General features: G+C 41.4%; 1 protein-coding gene across 1 annotated transcript; it reads right to left on the bottom strand.

Moving 5' to 3' along the window:
• Positions 1–8157: 8157 nt before the first annotated feature.
• ckma (creatine kinase, muscle a) lies at positions 8158–13584 on the bottom strand. The gene is made up of 8 exons (XM_048266894.1): positions 13428–13584; positions 12117–12321; positions 11575–11729; positions 10475–10607; positions 10182–10353; positions 9682–9805; positions 9230–9419; positions 8158–8707 (listed from the first exon to the last, which is right to left on the bottom strand). Exons 2-8 carry the CDS (start codon positions 12307–12309, stop codon positions 8529–8531), a joined length of 1146 nt encoding a protein of 381 aa, XP_048122851.1. The 5' UTR covers positions 12310–12321; positions 13428–13584; the 3' UTR covers positions 8158–8528.
• Positions 13585–14029: the final 445 nt, after the last annotated feature.

The following is a 14029-nucleotide window of genomic DNA, read 5'->3' as shown; positions in this document are numbered from 1 at the left end:
CTTTCCTCATCGGTCAATAGGAGAGAAATGCGCACCATCTTCATTCATGAAATGATCCTTTCAAGCTATTAGTTGGCAAAATTGTATTGACTGAGAGATCCGTATGAAAGCTGTCAACACATGTTGAACTCAGACATGGTTGAGTTTAGTGTTAAGGAAGTGTGTCAATGGTTGTTTGGAAAGTCAGGTTTGGTTGAAAGTTTCCTGAATATTTTTAAAGGTGGTGACTGTGTTTGCGTAATCAGCTGTTACGCTGTTTTCTTCAGGTTTTTTACTGCTCCAAGCCATCAGGGTCATGTCATGTGTTGCAGACCTTATGAAGTTGTAGACAAAAGCTAGTGTGTCACTGCAGGGAGAAATAGAGTGGTGTCAGTGCAAAAGTTGTGCATGACAGATTACAAAGACAGATGTAAAGACAGAAGGTATCTGAAGATATATAGTAGCAGGAGACGCCTGTGTGCTGTTAGTGCTTTGGTGGTGGCTTGTAAATATGTTATTGGTGGGAATTTGTCTTGTTTTTTAAAGGTTTTTTTAGAGTTCACCTCGGTAGGATGTCCGCCTAGAGCAGGGGTGGTTATAGTGTCAGCTACACAGGGCTGGTCTCTCTACTTTTAGGGGGTTCCAAACCAAGAATCTGCACACCTAATTCAAATCATTCATTCAGATAGTGTTTACCAGGAGTCTCTCTCACCTGGTAGAGTATTCAGCATCAGAAAATCCCAACGTCACCCCATCCTCTTGCTGAGAACGGTGCCAGAAAGTAAATTGTGAGGACTCACATGGCCTTTTGCCCTTGATTGCCTCCTTCCATTTGTAAAGAGTCCACGTAACAACTTGGAAGCTTGTGTGTGATATACATACACTGGTCTCATACTACTTCAGCAATGGACATTTCCAGCAGTGGAAATTTATGATAATTCTTTTGAGTGAACAACTTATTTGGAGACAAAGGTTGACTGTAGGCTTTTTCTAGATTCCAGAACATGTGCAGAATGCCTGAATGGCTACATTTCCTCAACCACAACCCCCTTCCAACATTCCATAGTGCTTTCTGTGGTAACCAATCTATACAGACAATCCCTGTATAGACCCCTTCGCAACGGTGGTGAAAACATAAACATCCGGGTGGGCGTGACGTCACTGGAGGCAGAAACAATCGTTTGGATAGTGAGGTGGCTATTCGAATAGTAGGCTACTATAGTGAGGCGGCTAAAATCAGACAGTAATCTAAAATCTTTGCTAAAATGGGTAACGATATAACACAATATGTACATACACTCAGTGTACGTGATCGGGAGGATTATTTGAAAAAACGTAGGCTACATTATCAGAAGCGCCTTCAGTAAGGAGAAGCTGAGGGTGTATAAATCATTGAATGCACATATATATATCTCCTAAATGGTCATGTCCAAAACTTACAATAGGCCTAAAATTACGTATCGGATGAGTTTTGTGTTGCCCGAACTGACATTTTACCAAGCCAGCGCCAATGTTCCAAGGCAAAGATGTATCGCAAACGTGCTAATTACCAACCGTTTTGTTTGAAAATTCTAAAACAGCGATGTTTTTTAAAACTTCAAAATAACATTTGATAAATGCCCCTCACATTTTTCAGTAGCCATTGGTGTGTAGATTTGAACAAAATCTAGTTTGTGTCTTACCGGGGCTTTTACTGCCTGAAATATCCAATTTTGTTTACCACGAGTTTAGTGCTGGGCCTTACAACACAGTTTAGCTCTTCGAGTCACGGTAAAATGTTATTTTTAGTACATAGCTAATTTAGATACACTTATGGTGTGGGTGCTTGCGTTTCTTTAGAAATCCGCCGCCTTGGTTTGTATAGAAATGAATATTAAGTGACACACAAGTAAAGAGGTTGGAAATACGGGACGATTGGTAATATGTGACGTTCCGATACCAGGCTTGGGTTATCGTGAGTCAAATGAACAACTACGTTCTCACTGGAAACTGTAGCCTACTTATTTCAAATTTAACCGATGACCTTTTTGGTTCTGGCACCCGACAGCACAGCAATATAACCTTTAGCCTCCCAGAGATGACAGTTCGTTTAGCTTCCCAGCTGAGGTGATGGTTTGTTTTGCCTCCAGTGAACGTAGTGACGTAGGCTCAGAAGGTACCTATAGGGTGTGTTCGAAACGGGAGACAGCTGCCTACTGCCTCCCTCCCTACATAGAGAGCTGTCTCACTAGACATGACTTTGGATTAAATGCATCTTTTAAAAATGAGCGTAGCACTCTAGAATCTTTGGTTAACACTAAGGTATGACGTTAGCAAAGGCCTGACGTTAAACTAAATTAGCTTACGTAAGCTAGCAGGCTAACGGTATAAATTAGTTTTACGGCCGGCAGATATATCAGACCAGACGCTATTAATGGTTACAACAATTGCATAATCAGATAGTAAATTGTTTATTTCTAATCTGTAATCTACAAATCTAAGCAAAATAAGGTCACACAAATTACATTTTAAACAGATTCAGCAGCCATTACCGATGTCATCCGCCATGTTTGTTTACCTTTCACAGCTGTTTCAGACGTTGCCGCAAGGTATTATGGGTAGGAGGGAGCATGAAGTGTGCATCGATGCTGCCTTCAAAAATGACCGTTATTTGGGAATTCTAAGATATCTTAAAAGGCAGCAGAATTTGTTTTTTTTTCGGTTTTGAACCGCACTTGCTTCCTTGCTCCCCAGTTAGATATCTTAAAAGGCAGCAACTTTACCTGTTTCGAACACACCCATAGTCTTCAGCTTATGCAGATCCATGTACAACAAAACCAATCTCCTGTCTCTCATACACCTAATTCACTTCTTTTATGCCAGGTTGTGGGCTACAAACACACAGTTCATGCTGGGTCATCCTAGATGTGTGTTCTACAGTGTGATGTACTTCTCTCAGCTCTCAGAACTGTCAGTAAAGCTAATGTTTTTCACAAAGAAGGTTGGACATGGCAGTTTGTTTTTTCCCCATAGAAGCAACATCTGTTATTTGGTAGTGGGCTTTGAGCAAGATAACTCTGGAACAGACACCTCTGATTTGGCCCTGATCTGGTTCAATATCTTTTGACAGTCCTCCGAGCTTTGAGTTGTGGGCTGAGAGAGAGAGAGAGAGAGAGAGAGAGAGAGAGAGAGAGATAAAGACATGAGTGCAGGTCCATGGCTCAGGAGGAGCACACACCGAGACAGACTGGTCGTCCATCTTTGGAGTAGGCAGATTATAGACAAAACCTTCCACAACTTCCAAAAAAAAAAAAAAAAATGTGTTGAATAATTCTTTACATGGGACAGGGATTTGCAAGTGTTAAATATTACAGGCTATTGCATAGTGTCTTGGTTGGCACTAAACTGTTTTGTGCACCTTACAGATAGAATGCTATCTCTTGTGTTTATTGTTTTGCAATCACGGTTATGAGCAATCACACACTGCTAGGGGAAGAATTTTGCCCAAGTTCGTCCATTTGTCCATTGAAGATGCACTCATGGTAGATAACATATTCAGTCTCTTACCGACTACCACAACTGCAGGTACATTTCGGAGTGATCGGTAATGCCATAAAAATTTCGGTGGCTCTCAGCCAAAACACAGTGAGAAAGAGCATCCTTTTCATTAACCTCATCGGATTTCATGAAAGCCACTTTTTAAAAAAAGAGTTTACTTAAAAAAAAAAGGCTACTTTGTGGCCTTCAAGTTCCTAAGAATACTGTTTAAGTGTCTGTGCCACAGGCAAGGACAATTTTAGACAACCTTTGCATGCTGTCCATCAATGACATTACTGTACTGTTTGAAGTGTTGACATTTGTAAAATGAACAATGGAGTACAAATTAAACAGTCAAATTGTTCATGTTAGCTCTTTAATGTAGCCAAATTATTTTTTCCCTTGATGGGTTACACTGTTGATAAAAGTGAAGAGCACTTTGGATATTCAGAGTTGCATGGATGAAGTTGGGATCACAAATTTGGGGCAAGAAAGACATTTTCCAGTAGGTTATAATTCTTATTGATTTTGAGAGTGAAGAGAAATTTTTTTGCCAGTGGAACGTGGTTTGCACGCATACAACATGTCACGTATAAGCAGAATTGAAGGCAAATCAAAAGCCAGCTAGTCCTTAAATATATCACAGGACTTGTTAGTTACAAAGCCAATATTCCATTTTATAGACTCCGATCCTTCACTCTTGAAATTCTATAACATGCGCTAGCAGTAGCAGATAGCTGTTGCTTTGGCAAATCGTAATCGTCAATTCATGAACATAAAATGCTGCCCAGGTTTATTGCACAAGATTTCTATCAGTCTTTATGTAGTATAATCACTGTTATTAAAATGACAATTCATGATCTACACTTGTAGTACATGTTTCATTTATTAAATTACGCATTGTGTTCGTATTGTGTTTTTTTAAAAGTTTGTTTTGGTTTGTTTATAATAAAGTGCTTTTAAAGGAACATACCAATTTTTTGCGACATTATCTTATTTACCGTCTAACCCAGAGTTAGATGAAAGAATACATACCTTTCTCGCTGCGTACATTAACCGGGCTGACACAGATACCTTATCTTAGGATAATTCTCTGGAAGTGAGTTACACCAGTTACCCTATAGCTGAACGGGAGCTATAGGCTAACTAGTCTAACCCATTTACAGGCAAGTATGTTAAGTTAGGCTAACAGTGTCAGATTGGATTATTGCATGCAGATAGAAGGATATGTATCCTCTTATCTCACTCTGAAGTTAATGACAATTAAGATCATTTCCCAAAAAGTTGGCATGTTCCTTTAAAATTATCAGCCATTTATTTTTGTCTAGTTGGTTGTCAAAAATGAGTTTGTTGAAGAAAAGTCTTGTCATCACATTATAGTTAACATCTAACTAACAACATTTATAAAATGCAATACATTTTGTAATGTAAACATTTTGATCGTCTGAATGGGCTGCAAGTGACAATCTATTTGATTGTATCACCAAGGCAAATCTTAATTATATCCTGTGTTCCTTTGTATCACAGTAATTCCTGATAGATGTCTCTTGTTGTATAAACCTGGGACATTTTTATGTGTATCACTAAGTATGGTCACTATTCTGAACTTGTAGCATTTGTCTGGATTCATCCAGTATTCTTTAATGTTGTATTATTTATTATTTTCTCTTATGTAATTTCCTTGCCAAAAAATAATGCAGCACTAACAGTGCAACATCATCATTGTAGGACAGTATGCATTGTTGCCAGTGATCCATCCAAATGAACACTTAATTAAATCAGATGGATGTCAGCCTGTGCTAGGAGCAGTTAGTTGCCATTGAAACTAAACATGGTGGGGAGGAGAAAGCATGAAACAAGTCTAGGTAAATCTAACCAAACATCACATAAATCAGAATGGATTGTCTCACATTTCCACCTGTTTGCCATATATCTTCAGCTAATTATCAGCACAACTCATCTCAGTTGCAGCTCCTTCCATCGCAGCATGGGCTTCATCAGCTGAGGTCAGATGGTGGTGCCTTTAAATTTGGGAAAATATGTTCTTCACCTATAGACTTACTAGGAGGGATAATTGTTGGGAAACACTGTGTTGTTGGCCAGCAAAGAAAAACGTACTTATTAATATGTCCTGTTCAATTACTTAGGTATTATCCTCTAGTTATTCACAGTCAGAAGAATGACATTGAAAGACAGAGCACCTGTTTTTGTTTTTGGCAACACTGCATGTGTTGTTGTTGGTCCATGTAATGACAGGACCTGGCACCCCTCTGGCCCAGAATAAATGAATACTGTATGAGAAGCTCTGATCCGGATTTGGCCCAGTTCTGGTGAAGACTGCTGGATCCAGAACCATTTGTGGTCCGGAGCAGATGTTGCCTGTGTTGTTTCAGCCCATCAGTTCGGTCCGTTGACCTCTGGTTCTCATTGCAGTTGGTGTCTGGGTAGACCATAGACTGTATATACAGTCTATGGGGTACACTGAGTCTTCCCCAGTGGTTGCTAGGGTTAGATTGTTGTGGTGATTAAACAAATAATAATAATAAAAAAAAAAAACTTGAGAGCGAAAAAGTATTATTGGGTGGGGCAATCCTGCCATTTTTGTGTGATAGGTTTGCTTATTTGTGTCGGGGTTGTGTGGGTGTTAGTATGTAGCAAAATAAATGTTTTATTTCCAGGGTAGTCAATAAACAATTTAAACCAAGTCCATTACAGGATTCTGACACCAAATAAGACAAGTTTCTAGATATGTGACAATCTTGTGCTGTCACGGTATAAGTTCAGTGAATGCAACATTTCTGCCTTAATATTTTGGAGCTGTGTCATCATTCAAAATTACTATTTACAGTACAAGGAAAACCTGATCTGTTAGCTCATCCTAATGACAGAAGAATAGATGATACAGTGTGTGTGTGTGTGTTACTGAATAAAGTGTGTGTGAGTGTTCATTGTCACACATGTGGACTTTGTGCATTCCTCTGTTTCTCTCCTCTGTTTTGATGAGTTATCTGTGAGCCCTCTTTGTTTTTGGATTGTAAACCCAAACCACCGCATCTCTCAGATTGATCTCAATCTCAGTCTCAGTTTGTTTCTCCTGTTGTTTTTCATTGTTCATACATCTTTTACCTCATTATCTTCATGTTACTCGCTGGAATCACGGAAGCATCCATCTGCTCTGCCAAGCACACACCATTGGATCACGGGGGACCTTGGTCTGTTCTTCTGTGTTTGGCCTTCTGCTAACAGGAGGGACATCCTCTGTGCAACCCCCCCCTCTACACAGCCCATATTTCACCCACTTGGGACCTTCAAGGGCCCTATCTTTAAATATTGTTCATTATTAGATCCCACTTGCATTAACTTGAATCTGCTGCACTCCTTGACGTCATGGGCTGCACTGCCCGGATGCTACCACAGGAGGGCGACATTGTCTTAAATGTGAACACTTCAAGTTGTGGATATTTGCACAGGTACTTAATTTATTTTCTAGAATAACGTCTTTAATGAACATGATTTATATCAGTCGAATTAAGGCTGTATATAAAAACCATATGATTATAGTCTGTAATTTAGAACTCCAGGTTTACTCTTAGCTAGTACAAAGAAAGTACATCTAGTTCTTAACCAGTTTCTGTCTGTGAATAAGGGGAGACGGTTCTTGATTTGCAATCTTGCATGACTTCAGAAGGCGGTTCAGGCAGGGTTGAAGGAGTGTAAATTTTAGTAGTCAGACAGGGCATGTACGGTCAAACCAAGTGAACAAACAAACAAATGTTCTTAAGCTGTCTCCCAGAGCTTCCCAATGTTATATGTTTTTGCTCTCTCTTTCTCTCCTTCTCTCTTCCTCTCTGTTTCTCTTTATCCCTCTCTTGCTGTCTCTCTCATTCTTCCCTTTTTCTCTCTCTCTATCCTGTGTTGTGTGGGAGAGGCACACCTTTCTTGAAGTAAGCTAACCCTGTGTATGCTCGTGTGTGTGTTTGTGTGAGGCTGAGAGAGAGGTAGAGAGAGAATGAGAATGACTTTTTTTGATTTAGTGATTGCCTTTCATGAGATCTGTTCAGTATACACCCTGCAAAACCAATATGTATATGGGAGACCAATCATTGGAGCAAACTGTCTATTTCCTTGAGGCTTAGTATTATAAGTGATGTGCACTGTTTGCAATGCTCTTTTTGAAAAAAAAAAAAAATCCAATATGCAATACAGTATATCAAGCTTGAGAGACAGGGAGGGCAGTAGTTCAGTGATCACTAACAGACTTGCTCCATCCTAAATGTGGTGTGTAGACACATAACAACCCCCAGGGACCTTCTGTACCCCTGGCCCCAAACTGTGGAAGGATTATCAAGAGAAATAAAATTCACAAATGTTGGAATATTTGGCATCTTCTTTGTCTTTTTTTTATAGAGTATAAGTTAAAGGAAACTATGCTGTCATTTGACATCCCGAGCCTTAACTGGTGGGTTTACCTTATGAATGTCTGAAAATGATGTGTCATCGTTTTATAAAGTGGGATCAAATATGGAATATGTATTGTTGTAATATAGGGGAAATATTTCTCACATTCTGAGTTTTAAATCACTTTCGAGTCTACTTGTCCCTTGTGTGCTGGTGGCTCTGCTGACAATTACAGTAAGAAATGGAGAGAGCATTATGAGTGTGTGATTTTTCTTCATGGGGTTCATTTATTGTATGACAGTTTGATTGAATACTTTACAACCAAATTTAATCAAAATTTAAGGTGAAATCACCACATCAGGCAAGCCTGTATCTGTGGCATCTGATCCCAGGATGTTACCAACTAAAAGAAAACAAATGTGGAGGAGGAGGAGGGAAAAAATGATGTTGAGAAAAGAAAGGAAAAGAAACACGAGTGAAAAAGGGTTTTTTTTCAGGTGGAGGAAGGAAGGAAAGGACGGAGCAGAGTCAAGAGTCTGTCGTTTTTCAGAGCCGCGGTTTCCTCTGCGGTCTGGCCTCTGGATTGCACGATTGATTGTAGAAAACAAGCAAAAAATGCACACATGGGTCCCTGTTTACTTCTGGGCAGGGATCATGCTATCGATGGCCTCTCCCTTCTCCAGTTTCTTCTCCATCTCCACCATGAGCTTGACGCCATCCACCACACACTGGACCTGATCCACCTCGGAGGAGCCCAGACGGTCAGCGTTGGAGATGTCAAACACACCACCGACGGAGGCAGTGTCCACACCACCTAGAGGCCCAAGACAAAAGCGGGTGGTGGGGGTATGTGAGTGAAAGTCTTTCTCTACAGAGCATTTAAAAAACCAACAGAGGTCACAATGTCACACATAAGACAGTTTGGGTCCAGATAATAATAAATGTATTATTATTGTTATTACTATTATTAATATCATTATGTTTTGATGGTTTTTCCTCATAAAATTGCCTTTATGACTCAAACATTTCTGGGAGGTATTCAAGTAAGGACAGTGGTGTGGACAGACAGGCAGCCTGCACTAGGCAAAAGTGTGTCTTTCAAGTGTGTGAAAGTAGCCTGGTTGACACCAGCCTCAGTCTCAGTTGAGAGTGGGTCAGGAAAGGCTTCATTGACTTGTGACTTTCAAGGGTGTAACTAGAGTGAAATGAATCTTAAATTGGTGTGTTAAACTCCTTAAGCAAACACCTGTCTTGTGTGTGTGTCTGCATGTGTGTGTGTGTGTGTCTGTGTGTGTCTACATGTGTGTGTGTGTGTGTGTGTGTGTGTGTTTCCTACCTGTGCCACGCTTCTGCAGACGCAGCCTCTTGAGGATCTCTTCAAACTTGGGGTGCTGGCTCAGCTTCTCCAGCTTGACGTGCACGCCACCGCGCAGGCCAGTTCCCAGGTTGGAGGGGCAAGTCAGCACGTAGCCGAGATGCTCGTTCCACATGAAGCTTGTGCCGTGCTTCTTGAAGATCGCCTCAATCTGCAACGGCAGAGGGAGGGAAAGTCATGCACCGCTACGCTGTATATAAAGCTTAATGCTTCATGAATCGGTGTCTACACATTTGAACAGAGCGTTTGTCAGATGCATACGGTTCTGTGAGTTCACATGAGTACTATGTAACTGAGTAACATGTGAGTGCTGTTCTATGCTATTCCATTGGAGTTCCTCTATGATTCCAATTCCAAACAGTGGTGGCATTGCACCATAAGAGCCTACTGGCAGACAGGAGGTCCCCACCCACCTTCTGCAGGCCGGTGCAGAAGCGCTTGAACACCTCCTTCATGTTGCCACCCTTCTGCATAGAGATGACACGCAGATGATCCTCCTCATTCACCCAGACCAGGAAGGTCTTGTTGTCGTTGTGCCTGAAGGGGGCGAAGAAGAGCAAGTGAGAAGATTAGCACAAGGTTGGAGGATCTCAGATCTCACCAGACTATGGAATGGAACTGGCCCTGATGTGATACGAGTTCTGACCCACAAATATTCCACAGTTGGTGACTATTTATGTTTGATGCTGTGTGTGAAACCTAAATCATCCCATCTGTTCAAAAATACTGTGTATATCTAAAAATGTGGATTACCATAACAGTATACCAGACCTGAGCTTGATCTGTGCAAGACCCACTGATTGGTTATCTGGACTTGACTACACAATATATACCCAAGGTGATTAACACCCATTAAACAAGTTTTCGAACCCACCCACATTCTCCCTCAGTGTTTTTTCTGGTGCCTGCTTACCAGATGCCTCTAGCGTCGGGCCAGTCACGGGCCATACCAGCGCAGGTCAGCAGGGGGGACACGGGCTTGTCAAACAAGAAGTGATCAGCAATCAGCTGCTCCTGCTCGGCATCGGTCATGGACTTCAGGGGGTAGTATTTGCCTTTGAACTCTCCATCCAGGCTGTTCAGGGCTACAGGAGAAATGAGACTGTCATACAAGGATGCTCTTTCTCTCAGTGAGGTACGACTTCTGTGCAACCACACATACGGTCAGTCACAGTGGTGGCTGTTCAGTGTAGCCATTTCACTCACCCTCGACGGACAGCCTCTCAACGGCTCTGCGCTCGCCACGGCTGTTGTGGGGGGGCAGGGCGTATCCCTTGATGCTACGGCCGGTACGGACGCGGCTGGAGAAGACGTAGTTGGGGTCCAGGTCATCACCACCCTGTGTTTAACAACAACAACAACAAAACAAAAAAAACACGATTAACTTCACCACTGGAGAGGTTCCTGCAACTTGCATTAACCTGGAAATGTTTCTATTTCAGTGATTATAGTGACCATAATTGTATAATATGGCATAAGATTTGAGCACAAAAGGGGGAATTATAAAGATGTAATGTGCATAATTAAAGGTACACTATGCAGGTTTAGGTATTTTTGGCGACTGTAGAGCTCCCTCTAGAGTCGCGATATATTAATATTTTACTCTGCTGTTGTAAACTTCTTGTGACTTATACCCCCTGTACACAATAAAAATGCTTTTGTTGTGGAGGTCAGACTGATATCATGAACTGCTTATGTATGACACGCCAATGGCCACTAGCATGTTATCTAACGCATAATAGCATTTTGGAGTGTTTATCAACGGCCTAACTCTAACCCTAGAGGGCGCCATATACTTGGCGTTGACATACACGCGGAAGTGAGACAATAAGTGACATGTATGTTTACGTGGCGTTGACATACACGCGGATATTTCAAAATGCGTGCAGATAACATGCCAGTTGGCTATTTTTGAAGTGGCGTGTATATTTACGCAAAACCATGATACCAAGTTGCGGAGGTGAAGGATTAACAACAGGCAAAACTATCTTCAAATAGCTATATCCACTGAAAAGGTAATGTTTCACAATTCTTGCGAGATTTGTCTGGCCGCCGTTCTTGAAGTTGCGTGGCTGGTTTTCTCGGTAGTGGCTCGCTACTACGTCTATGCATAGCTCTGCATAGCTATGCTAGGTGAACGATTCACCTATTACAAGTTTGTTTACCATCAAATTGGCTTCGTAAAGGTTATATTAAGGTAAACATTTTGCATAGTGTATCTTTAAACCTGCTGTGCCCAAGAAGAGTCCTGGAACCTTTACTAGCTTAGCAAAGCAAATTAAAAATGATCCTCCAAAATGTCTCACCTTCAGGTTCTCAAAGTTCAGGTCGGTCTTGTGCTTGTCAGTGGGTTTGTATCCACTATGACGGTCAGAGATGATTGGGTCCAACAGCTCCTTGAACACCTCATAGGACTCCTCATCACCAGCAACGCAGCCAACGGTCATGATGAAGGGGTGACCTAACAACAAGAAATGGTAAATAAACAAACAAACAAATAAATAAATAATGCTTCTAGTGTATGTATCACTAATACTGTACTAAGTACTTTTACTATTCCTACCACTACTACTACTACTACTATCAATAATAACAAGAGTAATAATAACAAATTATTATTAATAATAATAATAATAATAATAATAACAAAACAATAATATATATATATCATTTTTGTAGCACAAGGGGAAATTAAATTGCATACATTGGCAGGATTAAACTGTGAGTTAAGGTAAGGTGCGTATGAAGAGTGCTCTCTTGCACAGAGGAAAGTATGTGCTTGGGTCTGTGCTGCCACAGGGGACCTCTGTTGTGGTTGTTGTTTTTATTGTCGTAATTGGGCTCTTACCAGGGTTGTCCACACCAGTCTGGATGACATCGTCCAGGGTGAAACCAGTGGGGGTCTGCCTGTCCCTGAGCTTGGCATACATGTCCTTGGTCAGCACCTTGGCCATGTGGTTGTTGTGCTTCGAAAGCTCGGGGAATTCCTCCTCCGGCTTGAAGTTCAACTTAAAGTTGTTGTGTGTGTTACCGAAAGGCATGGTTGCGCTTTACTGCAGGGAAGAGGTGTTGGGAAAGAAAGAAGGGGGGGGGGGTTCAGGGTCAGAAGAGATGGTATATCACTGGTGAGCAGGCCTGAGCTAAAAATAACCCCCAAACATCTCAACTTGGCTCTTGGGGATCAGATTGTGATTCTCACTCAAATTACTCAGTAAAAATCTGCAACAATGGAGAGCTTTTGAGATATGGTTTAGTGTCACTCAGTCTCTCATGAAAGGCTACTTAAGACAGGTGAACAACTGACAATATAGTCATTCCATAGGCTAACAGCCTGCTCAGACCCCACAGTTCACATGCTGATAATACATGATAGCTTTGTCTTTGCATCACAGTTTTGACGCATGCTTTGTTAAGCGGTCACATCATGTTGGACGCTGCCGTCAGACTGCCTCCAAAGACAAAATGGCACCCCAAGAAATTACATAGTGCATATATAAGCCTATATAGCACAAAGTACATATTGAATTATGTAACCAAAAATTCTAAAGATCACTTTACAAACAGCCTTCATAACATTTAATTTCAATTTCCATGGTGTAGCTTAAGTTGGTGTAGCTAAATTTTGTTTTGAAATTTTGATAACATTTGCAAAATCACTGTGCATGCTGTTGGATTGTCACATGTCCATGCTCATATTCCATTCCAAAAAGTTTTCACCACTTTGACGGAAATCATAAGCTCTGTTTCTAGAACTCTGATTCTTACACCTGTTACCTGAAAAAAGTATCCAATCAAAATCTTTACTGTTATCTCATTCTGGGCTTATACTCCAAACAAACCGTTCTCTCAATGCCTTCTGCAGAAGTTACAATTTTTGCACACAAACAACTTTGTTCACCAACATTAGACTACAAGAGCTTATTCCTATCAGCTGTAGATCAATGGTAAATCTACACATACTCCACAGACACAGACACTGGAGATAAAGACCACCAACTGAATAACTCAACTGCTTGATAGCTGTAAAATGTCATTGTCTTAGTAATTTTTTAACATTTCCCTGAAATTCCTGATGGCTATTTCCCCTGTTTTCTCTAAATCCTGCAATTACTGGTGTTGCAAAAACACAGACAGAGGTGTATACACTTTTTTTTTTTACCTTTACACGAGACAACAAAACGGTAACAGTCCTTGGGATCAGATTCTGTTCACCAAAGCCAAAATAGGGGTCACCCGGCTTGCTACTCCTCAGCTTTCAGCTTATATACGAGACACTCCTTCTGTCATTGGTGGATCCATTTTAGTGCCTGCTTGCGTGGGATTGGCCACTTGCAGTCTCTGATGCCCAGTTTAGTTTTACAAAAGGAGGGTGTTAGCAGCTGCTCCCAGCCCCTGCACCCCCCCCCCACCACCACCCCCTGACCAGCATCACGTGTCCAGTCTCCATACATAGCACTGGAGCAGGGTGGGGGGCTTGAGTAACAGGCTCTAAAAAAGCTGAACGCTGCTTTCGCCAGGCATGCCATGGATAGCGCCAGGGCACACGTCAGGTCCCAGGCGTTGGAAAAAATTGTTCTCGGTCCACACATACACACACACACACACACACACACTCCTACACTATCTCCCCCTCTCACTCCCCCTCTCTTTCACCCTCTCTCTCTCTTTCTCTCACTTTCTCACTCATGACTATAACTCAATCAGGCCTATCAAAAACTCATTCAGTGACCAGAGTAGAGTTTTGAACAAGCTGTGCTACAT

The sequence above is a fragment of the Alosa alosa genome, chromosome 2 (genome assembly GCF_017589495.1).
Source record: "Alosa alosa isolate M-15738 ecotype Scorff River chromosome 2, AALO_Geno_1.1, whole genome shotgun sequence".
NCBI lineage: Eukaryota > Metazoa > Chordata > Actinopteri > Clupeiformes > Clupeidae > Alosa > Alosa alosa.
The sequence above is the reverse complement of the archived record's forward strand: the minus strand, read 5'-3'. Positions and strand labels throughout refer to the sequence as shown.